This window comes from Leptidea sinapis, chromosome 35 (genome assembly GCF_905404315.1).
Source record: "Leptidea sinapis chromosome 35, ilLepSina1.1, whole genome shotgun sequence".
In the NCBI taxonomy this organism is placed as follows: Eukaryota; Metazoa; Arthropoda; class Insecta; order Lepidoptera; family Pieridae; genus Leptidea; species Leptidea sinapis.
Window position 1 is genome coordinate 10,307,049 of NC_066299.1, and position 18,637 is coordinate 10,325,685.

At 37.0% G+C, this 18,637-nt stretch overlaps 1 protein-coding gene across 1 annotated transcript; it reads left to right on the forward strand.

Moving 5' to 3' along the window:
• The first annotated feature begins 7,654 nt into the window (after positions 1-7,654).
• Positions 7,655-8,509, forward strand: LOC126975418 (uncharacterized). The gene has a single exon (XM_050823306.1). It carries the CDS (start codon positions 7,655-7,657, stop codon positions 8,507-8,509), a length of 855 nt encoding a protein of 284 aa, XP_050679263.1.
• Positions 8,510-18,637: the final 10,128 nt, after the last annotated feature.

Genomic DNA, 18,637 nt, shown 5'->3' on the forward strand with positions numbered 1-18,637 from the left:
AGAAAATGAGGCCAGGCGATCATAGTTGATGAAGTGATTGTCTTATGTATGACGCGAGTATACCTCCATATATTCTGACCTCACGCGCATGACGTATTACTACATAGACACCATAGTTATGGTAGCGGTGATAGTAATGTCTTTCATAACGGTTCAAATCATGTGTCATCCTAGCAACATGTACCAGGACCTCATATGCGATTTAGAGGATCATGCACAATGCAGCACATAAAATTATTATACAAGTGCTGACCCGTTGTTGTTGTTCGTTGGTGTTCGTGGTTCTCTTTATGCTCTGTTCTTACCCCCTCCACTAGTATTTAAAATTCAAAAACACTTTATTCATGTAGGTCACAGAAATGACACTTATAAATGTCAAAAAAAAACATTTTCTTCGCCATAGCTAGTGAAATTATTGGACAAATGAGTCTTAACATGTCTCAAGGTGACGAGCGCAATTGTAGTGCCACTCAGAATTTTTGGGTTTTTCAAGAATCCTGTGCGACACTGAATTGTTAATGGGCATGGCGTATTAGTTACCATTAGCTGAACATCCTGCTTATCACGTCCCTTACTATTATACAAAAAAAAGAAAATCCATAGCTAATTTAGAAGTTACAAGTAACAATTTTCCTTGTCCTATGTTAGTACTGTTACTTGATCTTAATTATTATGTACATAATTATCAATTTATCAGTCTAGAGATAATCTCAATCCAGCGCCTCTGTATGAAGAAGTCTGATGTCAGCATTCATCTTCAGGATGCTGGTGTCATTGTTCTTCAGAAGCTACTAGTAGCAATAAGCTATTGTCTTATATTTAGAATATAGTAAAATTGTGATTTAAGCAATAATTGTTTCGTGCTAAATTTTATTGTAATACTTTTTACTCGATCATATTTTTTATTTTTTTTTATTTGATTTAAATTTATTGACTGTTTTGATCACATAATAGTTTACCTATGCATTTCATATTTTGTCACCTGCCATTCAAAATTTTATTTACTTAAAATATGTAATGTTTGGAACCTTACCCAGCGCGAATTGTGTATTTCACCAATTCTAATATCAGGCGAAAACAGAACACACTACGCGGTTTTTCAACTTAGAAATTTGGAATAGGAGAATGCTGCCCCAGACTCATTTTTCACAGTCTCCATTTTGAGAACAGAATGCCACTTAATCTTTTTTCTGTTTGATTACGAACATTCTTTTCATTGTACAGGAGGAGAAACGAGTATACGGGTCACCTCATGTTTAGTGATCACCGCCACTCATATTTTATTGAAACACCAGAGGAATCACAGGAGCGTTGTCCGCCTTTAAGGAAGGTGTACCGCAGTGTGGAGGAACGCCACACATCCAGATGGTGGGGATGATATACTTATTTGTGGCGTGTCGTGTACAGTTGGAATTTGGCGGCAGAAATCATGTGATACAGCTCTTCGGAACACTCCACGTGATAAATGCGGTACATACAATGAAGCGATGTCTCTACGCAACGAAGAGTGATCTAGCCGCACTGGATCCCTGACGATTCGAGAAGCTTTGCATTGCAAGCAGTCAAATGGTTCAAGCTGATAGTGAGGTGCGCCAGACTAGAGATGACAGCAATACCACATAATAAGTGGCCGGACCTGCGCTTTGTATAGCGCTAGAATGTGGGCCTGCTTTAAAGTATTGCCGTGCTCTAGTTGTGACGCCCAGCTTCTTCGAAGCCAATTTTGCTTAGGTATATATACGAAAGCTGACATTCAGTAAAGATCATCATCCAGCGGAGTAGGAGTGGTACTTGTTCATCAGTTACCATGAATTACCTTCTACGAACCTCTGGTAATCGCGTAGCCGGGATTATTAGATGTATCTTCAGAAAGAAGTAACCATATTACACAATTACTACACTGTTATTTTACATATTCATTTTCACAGCTGGCGAATAACCCGAAATCTTTCTTATTTATTATGCTATGTTTTAATCCTAAAAACCCCGAAGGAAGTTGAACGCTTTTCACATTTACAGCCAAAAGCACCTGAAACTAAACTAAAATCAACATTTGCATTTTCAACACATATATCAGGCCCGTACTTATATTAAGTGTAAAACTTAAGCTATATTCCAAACATTTCATATTTTATTAAAGTACTCTAACTAAAGTCATGTTTACTCACCAAGTAAATTTTTATCAGCTCTGAGTAAGGGGTGTTTAATGCACAAACTTTGGAACTAGGTCCCGAGGTGAGAGGCGTACCTTATGAATATTTGAAATGTACTCCACTTACCCTTCTTTACGACATAAACTATCAAAAAACTGCATGAAACTTGTAGAAGCTTCTTATGATATTAATATTCATGCGACTCAACTTTCTAAATAGTTTATAATAAGGAAACTCGAGATGCTTCTGAATATTGTAGATATGGGTAATTTGAAGCAAGTAAAGAAGGGAAGCGAGACAGATTTCAAGACTTGAACTATCAAATCGGATAAAAGAACTATCCGACTTAAATATAGTACTTTTTTAACTCCCGACATTAAATTTCATTATCAATCTGTTTCTTACTGTGAGTGGGGTTAGCTGCTCTCATTTTAAATACATCATTCTGCTTTAATTCTTCTTTTGCCTATAAATTAACACGTACCTAGGATTCTTCTAATTAATGAATAATGAAATTATAAATACAACAATACGCAGTTTTATCTTTACTCCCACCTATGAAATCATCTGAAATATAATAAAATGCACAAATACGCCATTTTTTTTTAGAAATTTCTTCCTCAGCAGCCACAATTGGTACCCCCATTTTATTTCGTTAGGATCGGAAAGGTCGGAAAGGAAAGGAAAGAAAACCTTCAAATCGTGGAGTTTGCTAGGTAGTTGGGATCAAAAGCTATTCAGTTTCAAGCATTTCCCACAGAGTTACATTTAAAATGAGGGTTGTTCAGGCATCCATATACGTCACTAGATAATAATATTCTGCCTCTCGGGTTTCTTTTAGTATTGTTTCACAATTGATGTCAATAGATTTTTGAAGCATGAATAAGTCAAACAATTAGTTCGTCTTCCACGATACAGTTTTTTTATTCATATGATAAGAAAATTGGGGGCAACTCACACGTGGTAGAAGTGAAACCCTCAAAAATGATTCAGAATTTTTCTATAAAAATGACGAAAAATACAAACGTATATTACATACAAAACACCACGGTTGTTGTGATGCCGTTTCGCAAGCTTTGTACTTACTATGCATGCGCACACAAACACATATAAACACACGTACAACGCTGAGGCTCAAGCAAACTGTGGGAGTTTGCCTTGATAAACTGTCTGTCTGTTATTGATCTTATCAAAGTTATACTTAAGCCAAAGTATACACAGAAAAATAAAACATTGTCTTTCAGTGATTAGGCAACGGTGGGTATTCATATTAGCAGGAGGAAATTATACTCACTTTATGAGGAATAATTGTATAATCACTCAGAAAGATTTGCTTAAGCCTTAGCCTTCTGAAGACTTATTTGGGCAACAGGGTTCAGCTGTACAAATGATTTAAGTTTTCTTTAGTGTTAATTCCGTCAATATATGTTCTTACACAAATCGCCACGTGGCTCGTCTCTACACGTGGCATCCTTAGGACGTGTTGTCTCGCCAAAATCTGGCACGAGACTGAATCAAATGAGCCGGAAGCCGCTCTTCTTTTCTTCCGGGGTTAATACGTCGCAACAGCCGACCAATCACAGCGCGTCATTTCATGGGACGAGGGTATAAAAGAGCGGCTTCCAGCTCATTTGATTCAGTCTCGTGCCAGATTTTGGCGAGACAACACGTCCTAAGGGTGCCTCGTGTAGAGGCGAAACACGCGTCGAATTGTTTAAAAACAAATATTGGCGAAATTAACCTTAAAGAAAACTTAAATCATTTGTATAATTATGGATTTCCGCAAAGTAACGCCTACTTCAATAAATTTTCAGGGTTCAGATGGTTGAGATGAACAGTAAGAGGTTAGCTGGATCTCCCGTTAACATGGGCGTTCCACACGGTTCGATTCTTGGGCCATTCCTATTCCTTGTATATATAAATGATTTACCATACTTTGTACAAAATAAGCATGAGATAGTATTGTTTGCAGATGATACTTCTTTACTTTTTAAACTACATAGACAGCGTACTGCTTTTGATGTGCTGAACGATGCTAACTCCAAAGTAGTGGAATGGTTCACTACGAATAATCTCCTTCTTAATGAAAAAAAAACCAAATGTATTAAATTTTCCCTGCCTAATATTATACAGGTTGACACAAATATTGTAGAAAAAGACGAAATGAGTTGAAACCTGTAGATAAAACCGTATTTTTAGGCATTACCTTAGATACCAAACTTCAGTGGGGTCCTCATATTATGAATTTGGCGACAAAGCTTAGTTTTGCAGCATATGCAGTTAAAAAAATCTGCAACTTACGGATCATAATACCGCGAGGCTGGTCTACTTCGGCTTTTTTCATAGTCTGATGACATACGGCATTTTACTTTGGGGACATGCTGCCTATGTTAACACCATTTTCACACTGCGTAAGCGAGCTATTCTTGCCATCTATAAATTAGGACCAAGAGTGTCACTAAGGAAAAAATTAAGGAAATATAATAATGTCAATACTAGGAATAGGGATAGGTTTGCTGATCATGTAAGTCGACTCCAAAAAGTCACAAATTTATTCAGAGGTCTATGTATACGTTTTTATAATAAGGTCCCTATTGACATTCAGAACTTACCTTTAAATGAATACAAATCAGTGCTAAACAAAAAGTTGTATACAAAAGGGTACTATAAAATATCTGAATCTAGAACCCTTGGGACTGAACTGCTGGGCTGTTACATGTCTGTCTCAGTTTGTAAATAAATGTCATTATAGTTATATAATTTAAATATTAATATTGTTTCTGTTTTTCAATCAATTTTAATAAGAATAATAATAATAATTATGAGTAATGTAAATTGAAACAAAATTGTAAGTAGAGGCATTTAGTAAGTATTGCATAATATGTAGATGAACATTGTTTTGATATTCGGTAGATTTCTCGTGACAGGCATCGTCATGCTCGCTTAAATGCCTCTGTTTGTGGCGGCGACGTGGGGCGGGTCGTTCCCTTCCCTAAAATATGGTCGAGGGAGGCGATGGCTGGTCCATGCGTCATGCTCGTGAACGGGTGCTACTCGTGGGGGCTGGATGATCTTGTTACCGGGAGGTCTGCCTAATATGTTTTTTTTATTATTATTTCCTTTAAAGTTAAAGTTATTATATATTTTATTTTATGAAATGCTCACATAACGCCTCTATTTATTTACGGTATGTGTGGATTGATGCATCTACTATACTCAATAACTCTTGTGTTTATAAGTATTAATTTACTTTTTTTCCTTTTTTTGATTTACTCGTGTAAGCCTTTCAGTTTTTGACATTTTAGTATTTTTGTTGCGTCACTTTGCATATATTGTAATTGAAATGATTTGCAAAACAATTAAAATGCAAATCTTGACTTAAAAGAGTGGCAATGAATTTCTTGCTACTTCTTCTTATTAGCTCAACCCTTTACGAAGTAGCGTTAAATTCAATAATGCTAATAAAATGACCAAAACACAATAATGCTTGCACCTATTACAAATTTTATTACAAATATTTTTTTTACTTTCTTGTAAAATAAAATGCAAATACCTCTTAAATTAATGATTTATTACTATTATATCATTATTATTTAGCCACTCAATATATGGAACGATACAATTTAGTAAAACATGCTCGAAGCGATCAAAATAATTCGAGATTCATACGAAACGGGGTTAAGCGTTCCGGCGAACAATTTTCCCTCAATTTTCCGTGCCAATACACCCCTTGGTGGTATTGCCAATAAACAATAACTTTCAGATGAGCGACTCTTGAAAGAGGTACTGCTAATTAGGCACATGGAAACAACCAGCCTTTGATATAATGAAATGGCGACAACGACTTTACTTGAGTCTTTGGTTTTTTAGGTGAACGTGAGTCATATACGAGTATACTAATGTAGAAGGGGTTGTTATTAAAGCACATACAATTCTTGTGATCACTGTATTTGGGTCACTACCCTAATCCTTTTGAATTCTGAGTGGGAACTCTTTTCCACTTAGAATTCATATTAAGTAAAGAATACTCGAACTAAGCACTCTAGCCTATACAGGTTGGTTTTTTGAGAAGGGCGGTGATGGCCAAGTCAGAAACTACGAGAGCTAGAAGAAAGTTGTGAAAGGAGTCATGCTCTCGATTTATAAGAAACCAATAACTCTTAACTAATATTTCTTGAACTATTGACGGAAATCGACGCGAATGCTTTTTCAAAAAAATTGCACCTCGTATAATTGGACCAATAGACTCTGTTATGATGCTGATAAGGATCAATCTTTGCAATCAGGATAGGGCACGGCTCACAAATGTTGATTGGCACTGCTGTAGTGCCAACTAACTTACCTAAATCAAATTAGTTTTAGGATCAGAATACTACAATCCAATAATTAACAAAATTAACAGAAATTTGTATTAGTCGTAATCACAGAGCTCAAAACTATCTTTCTCTTTTTTTTATGATAATAAGGGACGAGACGAGCAGGACGTTGAGCTAATGGTAATTGATACGTTTTGCACATTGCAATGAAGTGCCGCTCAAGATTCTTGAAATGCCTAAAAATTCTGAGCAGCACTACAAATGCGCTCGGCACCTTGAGACGTAAGATGTTAAATCTCATTTGGCCAGTAGTTTCACTAGCTACGGCGCCCTTCAGACCGAAAAGTAATGCTTACACATTTACTATGTTTCATTACCGCTTCACGGCAGAAACAGGCGCCGTATAAAATTCTCTGTTCTGTTGTCGTAAAAATATGATATTAATTTAATGTTGGTACTGTCGGGAAAATCTATGGTTCATTAAGTCGCTACTAGTTCAAGTGTTCTAGAAAATAAAGTGATATTTATGTAAAATAATATGAATAATACAGTAATAAATAACAGCAGTCATATAAATTATTAACATATATTAAGTAATTAATATAATAATAATCCTGTGGGTGACTTATCGCATATTTCTATGTATTTATTTATTTTACATATTTATACATGTCCAAACAACCATAAAATATTTAGTTATCTAGTTATTATATTCACACATACAAAAACAATATAATATTAAATTCACAACAAACCCGCGCGATATCCGTAGTATGTCTGAATTTGTGTTGAATGCGCACGCGGCGCGGGGCGATCGCTCGCATTCCACAGTAACCGGTAATCATTAGCTAAACGGTCGAACGCCAGTCGAGATTTAGTTAACCTGCGCAGAGCTAGTGTCGTTTGCTCCTTGTAACAGCCTTAAGTATCGTTACGTGTTATTTCTTCGTATATAATATATATTTGTAGTGTCTTCTATTTACAATCTGGACTTGCTTAAACTAAATTGCTCTTCTTATACTATTTATACTCCTTCTATTAAATTGTTGCGTTGCTTGTGTAATTAAAAGTGCTTGTTTCTAAACTGGATTTTCTCTTCATTATCTACTATCACTGGCGCTTTAACTTCATACCGCCTAGCAACCTAAACTGGTGACCCCTGCAGACACGAAAGAAAGAGCTATCATGTCATCCAGTGAAAGTGACACTGCAAAATCACATGTGAATACGGAGCCTCGAAGATGTCGCAAGACGAGTACGACCCAATCCGGGGTAGTAAACTCACCTGGTCAGATGAGAATACCACCGTTTTGGCCTGAAAAGCCGGCTATATGGTTTGCGCAGGTGGAAGGTCAGTTTGCAATAATGCACATAACGGATGACGCCACTAAATTCTACCACGTGCTTTCAACTTTGGATAGACAGTACGCAACTGAAGTCGAGGATATTCTCACCGGTCCAGCCGATTACAAAAAACTGAAAGCGGAATTAATCAAACGACTGTCCGTGTCCCGGGAAAATAAAGTGAAGCAGTTGCTTATGCATGAGGAACTTGGCAACCGTAAGCCATCTCAATTCCTGCGACACTTGCAGCACCTTGCAGGACCGAATATGCCTCCAAATTTCCTCAAAACAATCTGGACGAGTCGACTGCCGACGGCAATGCAATCCATCGTCGCGTCCCAGCCAACGTTGCCCTTGGACGACCTTGCGGAGCTAGCTGATCGGATTAATGATATAGCGACGCCGGTGCAACACGTTGCGGCAACCACGTCATCTCCGATTGACCAGTTAGTTCAACAGGTAGCTCAGCTGACTAAACAAGTAAGTGCATTGACAATGCAAGTGAACCGTGAACCACGAGAACGGCGACGCACGGAACGACGACGAGAGCGCTGTAGCCGTTCGTCATCACAGCGCTCGCAGTCAAGCTACCGCCGGTATCCAATCTGCTGGTACCATAATAAACACGGAGGTAAGGCGCAGAAGTGCATTAAGCCATGTAATTATAGGTCGGAAAACGCCCCAGGCAGTCAGTGATGGCGACGGATGACTGCCGAAGTTCTACGGGTCGCCTATTTATTACAGACCGAACCACTAAACTACAATTTTTAATAGACACTGGAAGTGACATTTGTGTGTTCCCAATATCTGTGCTTCGCGAACCTCGTAATAAAACTTCATTTCAACTCTGTGCTGCCAATGGTTCAGTTATCGACACTTATGGTTTTATTCAGTTAAATTTAAACCTAGGTCTACGACGAGATTTCCCGTGGCGTTTTATTGTTGCTAACGTCACAAAACCTATAATTGGTGTCGATTTTTTATCATTTTACCGCCTCATTGTTGATGTTAGTCAACAAAAACTGATCGATGACTTAACCAATGTTAGCAGTGTAGTATATATGTATAAAAAATGTTTGTCTGTCACAAGTGTAAAAATTTCGACTGGTGGTAATAGTAGGTATGACAAGTTATTGTCCGAGTACCCCGAGATAACACACCCCGCAGGTACTACGGATATTGTAAAACACAACACTATACACCACATACGAACTACACCTGGACAGCCCATTTCATGCTCACCACGACGTCTTGCCCCAGATAAGTTAAAAATTGCTAAGCAAGAGTTTGAAGCTATGATTGTTGCAGGAACCGCACGCCCGTCGGATAGTCAGTGGTCATCTCCGCTTCACCTAGCAGCCAAGAAAAATAATGGCTGGCGTCCGTGTGGCGATTACAGGTTACTGAATTCTAGGACTGTACCAGATAAATACCCAATTCGTCATATACACGACTTTTCGCATTGTCTGTCCGGTTGTAAAATTTTTTCAGTTTTAGATTTAGTAAAAGCTTATAATTTTATACCAATCGCAAAGGAAGACATTCCGAAGACTGCTATCACTACACCCTTCGGACTATATGAATTCCCTTTTATGACTTTTGGATTGCGGAATGCTGCACAAACTTTTCAGAGATTTGTCGATGAAATGACACGTGGCTTGGATTTTTGCTATGCGTATCTCGACGATTTTTTAATTTTCAGCCGCACACCCGAAGAGCACGAGGATCACCTGCGTCAGGTATTCACTCGTATGAAAAATTATGGCGTCCTGGTGAATAGTGCCAAATGTGTCTTCGGAGCCTCTCAGGTAACATTTCTCGGCTACCAAATTTCTGAAAAAGGCACGAGACCGCTTGAAACGAAAGTTCAGGCTATTTCCGAATTCCCGCTTCCAAAAACAGTCCGAGAATTACGTAGATTTTTGGGAATGATCAATTTTTACAGGAGATTCTTGCCTAACGCTGCTCAAGTCCAAGCCCCTTTACACGCATTGCTGACTGGATCAGTTAAAGCATCGCATCCAGTAGACATAAAGGGGGATTCACTTCAAGCGTTCGAAGATTGCAAGAAGGGTCTCTGTGATGCAGCTCTGTTAGCCCATCCTGACCCACAAGCCAAGTTAGGACTAGTGACTGATGCCTCTGATACGGCAATAGGTGGAGTCCTACAACAGCTGAAGGACGGAGATTGGCAACCTCTAGCTTTCTTCTCGCGGAAATTGAGCCCAGCACAGGCGAAATATTCACCATATGATCGCGAGCTTCTCGCGATCTACGAAAGCATTAAATATTTCCGCCATATGCTGGAGGCAACACATTTCACTATATATACGGATCATAAACCACTGTGTTACGCATTCCATCAGCGAAAGAATAACTGCACACCTCGTCAGTACAGACATTTAGACCTAATATCTCAGTTCTCAACTGACATTCAACACATCGCGGGAAGAGACAATGTTGTAGCCGACACACTCTCCCGAGTTGAAGAACTGCAGATACCTGTCGATCTGGAAGTCATGGCTAAAATGCAATCCACAGACCCAGAACTAGCTGAGTATTTACAAAATGAAAATTCTTTGCGCCTGGTAAAGATGAACATCCCAGGTAGTCGTATTGAGTTGTACTGCGATGTAAGTACAGCGACTCCTAGGCCTTTCGTCCCTAAGCAATTGCGTGAGCAAGTATTTAAGTGCTTACATTCGCTCAGTCATCCTGGCGCTAACACATCAGCCAAACTCGTTGCCCAACGCTTTGTATGGCCATTAATTCGCAAAAATTGCCGTGAATGGTCTAAGACGTGTTTAACTTGCCAGCGCACGAAGGTGAAAAGGCACGTCACTTCACCTGTAGGTACGCTAGATTTGCCTTCGGCGCGTTTTAAACATGTTCATATAGACTTGATCGGACCATTACCACCCGCTGGTAATTATCGGTATTGTCTTACAGCCGTCGATCGCTTCACGCGATGGCCGGAAGTTGTACCCATTACTGATATCACCTCCGAAACAGTGGCCAAAGCTTTTATATCTAGCTGGATATCACGGTACGGTTGTCCTGCAGTGATCGTTACTGACCGCGGAAGACAATTCGAGTCAGCACTGTTTCAACAGCTGTCGAAGTCCATAGGTTTTGATCATCGTAGAACAACCGCATACCATCCACAGTGCAACGGTTTGGTTGAAAGGTTCCATCGACAGCTGAAAGCTGCAATTACTTGCCATGCAAATGCTGATTGGATCGAGTCACTACCGCTCGTACTTCTGGGCATAAGAAGTTCAATCAAAGAAGACCTTAAAGCATCATCAGCGGAGCTCGTATATGGAGAACCTCTTCGTCTCCCTGGAGAATTCTTTGATCCTAATGTCGTGAATTGTACCACTGATATCACTGATTTCTCTGCACGAATGAAATCTTTCGCCGAGAACATCCGACCAGTGCCAACACAACACCACTCCAACAACAAAGTTTTCGTCTACAAAGATCTTGCTTCGAGTAGTCACGTATTCCTCAGGGAAGACGCACTACGAAGATCGTTTCAACCCGCCTACACAGGACCGTATGAAGTTCGTAAAAGAGGTAGCAAAAACTTCAAAATTGTCATCAAGGGTCAAGAAGTCACAGTAAGCATAGATCGGCTTAAGCCAGCCTATTTACTACACGACCACATAACCACAACACACAACAATACTACTCCACAGATTCCACAAGCACATGCCACTCCACCATCAGCCAAAACAACACGTTTTGGAAGAAAAGTACATTTCCCCGATTATTATCGACCTTCCTAACTCGGTCTCTGGAGGGGAGCGATGTGGGTGACTTATCGCATATTTCTATGTATTTATTTATTTTACATATTTATACATGTCCAAACAACCATAAAATATTTAGTTATCTAGTTATTATATTCACACATACAAAAACAATATAATATTAAATTCACAACAAACCCGCGCGATATCCGTAGTATGTCTGAATTTGTGTTGAATGCGCACGCGGCGCGGGGCGATCGCTCGCATTCCACAGTAACCGGTAATCATTAGCTAAACGGTCGAACGCCAGTCGAGATTTAGTTAACCTGCGCAGAGCTAGTGTCGTTTGCTCCTTGTAACAGCCTTAAGTATCGTTACGTGTTATTTCTTCGTATATAATATATATTTGTAGTGTCTTCTATTTACAATCTGGACTTGCTTAAACTAAATTGCTCTTCTTATACTATTTATACTCCTTCTATTAAATTGTTGCGTTGCTTGTGTAATTAAAAGTGCTTGTTTCTAAACTGGATTTTCTCTTCATTATCTACTATCACTGGCGCTTTAACTTCATACCGCCTAGCAACCTAAAATCCTGACACTTTTATATTACGATTCTAATTTAGCCTCCAAGAAGCACTTACTTCCTTATTATGAAGGTGTTGAAGTGGATCACCTATGGATGGAGTGGATGTTCTACTTCACCTCTACTCACAGAGGTGAGTAGCACCATTCGTGCCCTGGTGATATTTACAAACAGAGACAATTTTATAAATTGTGGTTTGTTGCCTAGTTGAGATTCGATAACTAAGTGTTAACTGTTGTCATGGGATAATAAAAATAATTATCTACAAATATTATCTTATGATTTCTAATAATTTTCATTTACAATAACAACGCTAAATAACAAACTTAACACATGTATATATTAGCGAAATGCACTAGAAGAAAATATTGTCTTCTTAACATTGGCGACCCATATAGCCCGGTGGTTAGTGACCCTGCCCACTGAGTAGTGACAGGTCCTCATTTCGAACCCCGGGTATGTGTAAATATGTATTGATGTATGTGTAAGTGAGTATATTGTATCAAATATTATGTCGCTGTCTTGTAACTTAGAGTATGGTTGAGTTACCTATGAGTAATGGCTTTCCCTAGTTTTGGGCAAGGTAATTTGTGTGTGTCAAAAAGGTTTCAACGATATAGTAATAAAAGAATGAACTTAAAAGTAGAAAATGAATTTTTCTTACAAGATCTGGTTCGTCGCAATTTAACCATATAAATTACATTCATTGTTACTACCTAAATACACAGCGATACAATATACTGAAATGAAATTAACTTTTATGCTTATCAGATCAGTTCAATTCAACCATTATTTTTGAAGGATTTATTAATTTATTTATTGGTTACTGTCGCTAAATACACTATCGGATATGAAATACATATTATTTATAATATCGTTAAAGCTTAGTTCTTAAAAGTCTGCTATATACGAGATCGTGCAATAAACACAAAAATATATTTACTCTGAATTAAATTAAACATAAAAAAATACAGAAAATTTTTCCACAGTTCCGTGTTATTTTACTGTCATTACCTTATCATGGGAATGTGTCTCATAATTACATGATATTTTGAAAAAAATCTTTCCTATTGAAATGAACAAGGTGTAACCGTTATGTGAATACAAATTAGATTTTTAATAATCTTGTTAAGACTTATTATATTTACTTAATGCAATACAAAATACATTTACGGCTCCTTTACGAGTCGTTTCGAATAGACGACACATACAAAATGATCTATCGTTATAAAAGACGATATTATGAAAGGGGATGAACCATGGAGTCATATCCTGTTTAATATAATGCGTCAGTCTCGTAACCGTAAAATGCGCCTTTATGTTTTAATAATGCAATTTTTCGACATGACATATACTCGTATTTGCAGCATGATATGAACGGAATAAGTTCATCTCGTGAACAGAGGGAGGAATTTTAATAATGATATATGAGGCTTTGTCGTACGTAGAATGCTAAACGTGAGGAAATTTATTGAGTATTTCACTTGTAATGTCACTACATTAATTATACACTCTTTATACAGTTATAAAGAGCATTCTGAATGTAATGTATTCGTAGTGGTTAGGTATTGAGTGGCTACAATAAAAAAAAAGTGGTAAACGGTTGACCCTAAAGGCCATCCCTGCAACTTCCCTCTAATTCCATACCTAAACGCTTCACATTGTACATATAACGATTTATATATAGTGTAGCTGTTCTATGTTTTTGAGCTCTTTATAAAATAACTCAAACATGATTTGATTAAAGTTGAATAAAACATTATATTTTGTATTTTCAATCGATAAAAACTTTTGAATAAATCTCCAGATTTTCACGTGGTTAGCGGCAGTTTGACGCAGTTTAAAATTTATAAACCACATATGAAAAAATATTTTCCGCAGTTTTCTGAGATATCCAAAAATCTACCAATCCAAATCGGTCCGAATTGTATTTAAAATCTAAGTTAGGTGAAGCCCTTTCGAATGGCGTCAACCGCGATGAAATCGGTCGCGCCTTGTAAATGTTATAAGAGCTTTACATGCATCCATAAATACACACACACACACACACAAACATACATACAGACGTATGGACACCATCGCGGAAATAGTCAGTGAAGCTTGCTAGGACCTTTAAACGTCGAGATCTGATGAAAATTCAATTTTCAAAAAACGGGCTAAAACCAATAACTCCCCGAAGTTTTCAAAATTTTCAATTTCCTTAGCGGAAAGATAAAAATGTTTTATTAATTGCAACCAGATACTTTTTTGTTTTTTTTTTTTTTTTTTTTTTTTTTTGAAATGTCTTGAAATTGACCGACCCACATTTCGCACAGACATTCATTGGGATTTAATATTAACCTCGAAAGAAAAAGTAAGATGATGGAAAATCATAGAAGTGTCTCACATAATAAACGCGTCCTAAAATTATTTAAAAAAATAAAAATGAGAAGTTCTTAAGTTGTTACAATACTCCAGTGGGAGGCTCCTTTGCACAGGATGCCAGCTAGATTATTGGTACCACAACGGCGCCTATTTCTGCCGTGAAGCAGTAATGTGTAAACATTACTGTGTTTCAGTCTGAAGGGCGCCGTAGCTAGTGAAATTACTGGGCAAATGAGACTTAACATCTTATGTCTAAAGGTGACGAGTGCAATTATATGTAGTGCGACTCAGAGTTTTTGGGTGTTTCAAGAATCGTGAGTGGTACTGCATGTAATGGGCAGGGTGTATCAATTACCATCAGTTGAACATCCTGCTCTCGTCCCGTATTGGCATAAAAAAAACTTATGGCTGCGCTAGTAAGATCAAATAATAAAATTCCAAATTATTAACCTAGCCTTGGTGAATTTTTTAATTTTGTTTTGATCGGAAACCACATACCTTGTTTTTATTATCGGAAACTCGAAACAATCTCCATAATTTTCAACATGCAAAAAGTGTTGCGTTAATTAGCTCTTCATAAACATAAACACGACAACAACTTGCATTAAATTTCGTTTTAAAATGCAAAACTTGACGCCGACATAATAGTGATGTGAAAAATATCTGCTGATCGGGATTCCGGATCGTGGGGTCGATTTCAATAAGCGATAACTTCTGCATGAGAGCGCAGACTTCAGAGGATGTTAGGTGCCAGTGATCAAAGCCAAGCTGCCATCTACTACGTGTGGAATTGATACCGTGACCGACATTACACGGATGACATTGTATCTGAATTCGTTCATTCGTTCATCTAATATTTACCAGTACTTAGATTCAAGAATTGAAATAAATTTGCATATTATTTACATACTCACATGGACATAAATCAAATACAGATCGTTGGTATAAACATCATAATATCTAGAATGGCTGAATCAATTCTTCTACTTTACTCATTTTATTTTTATGTGATATTATTATTATATTATAAAAATAAGAAAAATCAGGAAATGATTATGAAGGATTTTTGTATATTCCCTAGAAGATAATTCACTATTGGAATCATCGAAGCAAATGATATTATGTTAATAACATGGCTGATTTATTGATACAGAAACGTATTTATTTGTTAGTTGATAATGTCTTTAATAATTTTATTGCGCTGTTTTAGGCGTTATCTTGACTCAGTAACAGAGGCTGCATTGTCTATAATATGTCGTATTTACACAAATTAAATTTGAAAATAAAATTTAATGATCGATGCGGGATTCAAACCCACGACCTCCGGCGTTCCGTGTCTAAAATTCTGTTTGTTATAAAATTCTGTTTGCTTTGTTCAACTCTCAGGTTGTTGCTTCATCTACAGGATCTACTTTACAGTTGATAACCTGCTCAACCCCAATATTTGCATATTAGGAAATTTACTTCAGATGTCGCTCTTGTAAAAAACATAACATTTGTTTAGATTTACAAGAGCGACATCTCAAGTCAATTTATTATAAGCATAGGCTAATGCTTAATATGTTGAATGTCATCTGAGTACTGATATATAAGTAATAACGTCAAATATAATTAATTAATTTATTTATTATTTATAATACAACAAATGTAAATATAATTTTATTAATGTTGTACTCGGCGCTGTAACATTAAGGTTTGATGACGCTTCCATTTAAAAAAAACCTTAGTCGTAGGACTATATTCAACCATTAGTATTCAAGAAGTCCATTATAATTCATTCAATTGAAATTTAGTTCAGGTGTGATTAATTTATTACGCGCCTCATAGACGTTCTATTCATCATGACGTAAACGTAAATCATAGGTACGTAAGTATTTTACTACACCAATATGAAAAAAAAAATTTGTTTATTTTCTGGTTTTAGCATGGGAGGACAAACAAGCGTACAGATCACATGATGTTCTTCTCTTGGTTTCACTAGATACAGAGACTAGCCACAAGAGATTTGGACTTTTCGATCAGTGAACGAATAAAACATAAGAATAAATTATTTGGCTGAAAAGACGCGCTTTTGTTAAAGACACCTTATTACAACATTAAATAAAATTTATTTCTTTATTGGCATTATGTACTCCTTCATATTAATCAAAACTGTAACCAAACTACCTTTGAAGTATATTCTTTCCAATAAAAAAGAATCATCGGTTGGCGTGATGTTGAGTTATTCGTAAAATTGTCACGCACATACTTATAATAAACTTATGACTTATGGTTTTCTCATGAGTGCCATTGTTAGGTCTGGACCAAATCGCAATGGGACTATATGACAAGCACCAGCTTTTAAATAAAAAATGAATTATCAAAGCGGTTCACCCTGTCGAAAGTTCTGAGGTAACAAACATAAAAAAAGAACATACCGACGAATTGAGAACCTCCCCCTTTTTTTGAAGTCGGTTAAGCCATGCCATACATAGATATAATAGGAACAAGGGATTCAAACCTTTCAATACTGAACATATTGAAAATTCTGTAACCAAAACCTGAGAGTTGAACAACACATACCAAGACTTATCAACCATACGTTACTCGAACGGTTGGCTTAGTGGAAGAGCGCTCTGACGGAACCCGAGAAGTTTCGATTCCTGTATCGTTCATAAATTTTGGTTACAAATTTTTGTTTGTTTGATCACAGAAGTGATATAACCTTAACAATAACAAATTGGTTAGATATTGATTGAATAATAAATAAATTTTTGAATTTTGATTGAATAATAAATAATAAATAAAATAATAACACACAGTATGAATATACAAATATATTGCATTATCTGATATTCTATAAGGATTGCACCCAAATATATTGTCGGAAAGGAACGTGCATCTTATTCAAACATAACAAAATACGTCTGGGGCGTTACAAGAAATACATATTTTACACTTTTGACAGATGTGTCTTACCCTTAAGATTTATTACCGTAGGAATATGAAGTAACATCTTTTCATGTAGCAACGAGAGATTTTTCGTTGTTTCCGCTCAGATAATGTCCCCACCGTCGCTGTAGAAAAGCTCGGATATATAAATCAAAGAATTTTTGCGTGTAACCAGGTGCACTCAAGTGTTTACTAAGTTATGCTGGATCTTTGAAATGTTATGTCTGCTATGTATAAAGGCAACTTGAAGAGTTTTTAAAATATATTAAAATTCGGTTGGAAGATAATCTTGACGTAAATCTGGTGACTTTTGTGATAATTATGGCCGAATTAACGTGGTTTGATCATGCAAATTGCATAGATGAAAGAAACATGATAGCTGGCTGCGAAGTCTCAAGGTGTGGTGGACTAAATGTATTAAACTAAGTGTTTTAGTGTTAGTTTGTCATCAGCGAGAAGCGTTAGTATACTCTCCTCAGAAAAAGTTGGGTGGCTCGAGCAACAGCTCTCGTGGAAGTATTATCTGAATCTGGTTGAGTCGGCAACCTCCTAGGTTAATATCAATTGAGAATCGCTTATTATGGTGGAGGGATGGACTCCAGTTCTCGTCACTAACCTATGCGTCACTTGCGAGTGCATTGAAAATCCCTTTGTCACCTCTTACGACATCCACGGGCCTGCTTCTTGTATTTTGTCTTGTACTGAAAAGGTGTTGAATAAAAAATATAAACGATGCCGACACCATGTTAGGAGCGTGGAATGCAAATGGATTTCCATTATTTCCTGGTAGACAGGAGTAAGTATGTCTATTTTAGAATGGACGAATGAGATTGGCATAGGATGTGTAATTATCAGAGACCTTTACAATTAGCAAAAATTACTTGATATATTTTTAGACCGTGCCAAAGATTTGGTACAGTCTCTGTTTCAATTGTTTTATCATATTGAAAATATTAGAAGGAGTTGGTGTTCGTGGAATAGTGCTAGAGATGTTTCGAAGTTACCTATCTGAATGTTCTCAATGTGTAAAGATTGGCAACTTGACTAGTCAAGAGACAAACCTCTTCCATAGAGTTCTAGGGCCAACACTCTTCCTAATATATATAAACAGATTGTAATATCAGTACATACGCTGATGACACAGTATTACTTTTACATGAAAAAACTGGAACAAGACCCGTACACATT

Bases quoted from the DNA above. Each gene is read 5' to 3' on its own strand.
- LOC126975418 (XM_050823306.1), top strand. From the start codon at position 7,655: ATGTCATCCAGTGAAAGTGACACTGCAAAATCACATGTGAATACGGAG.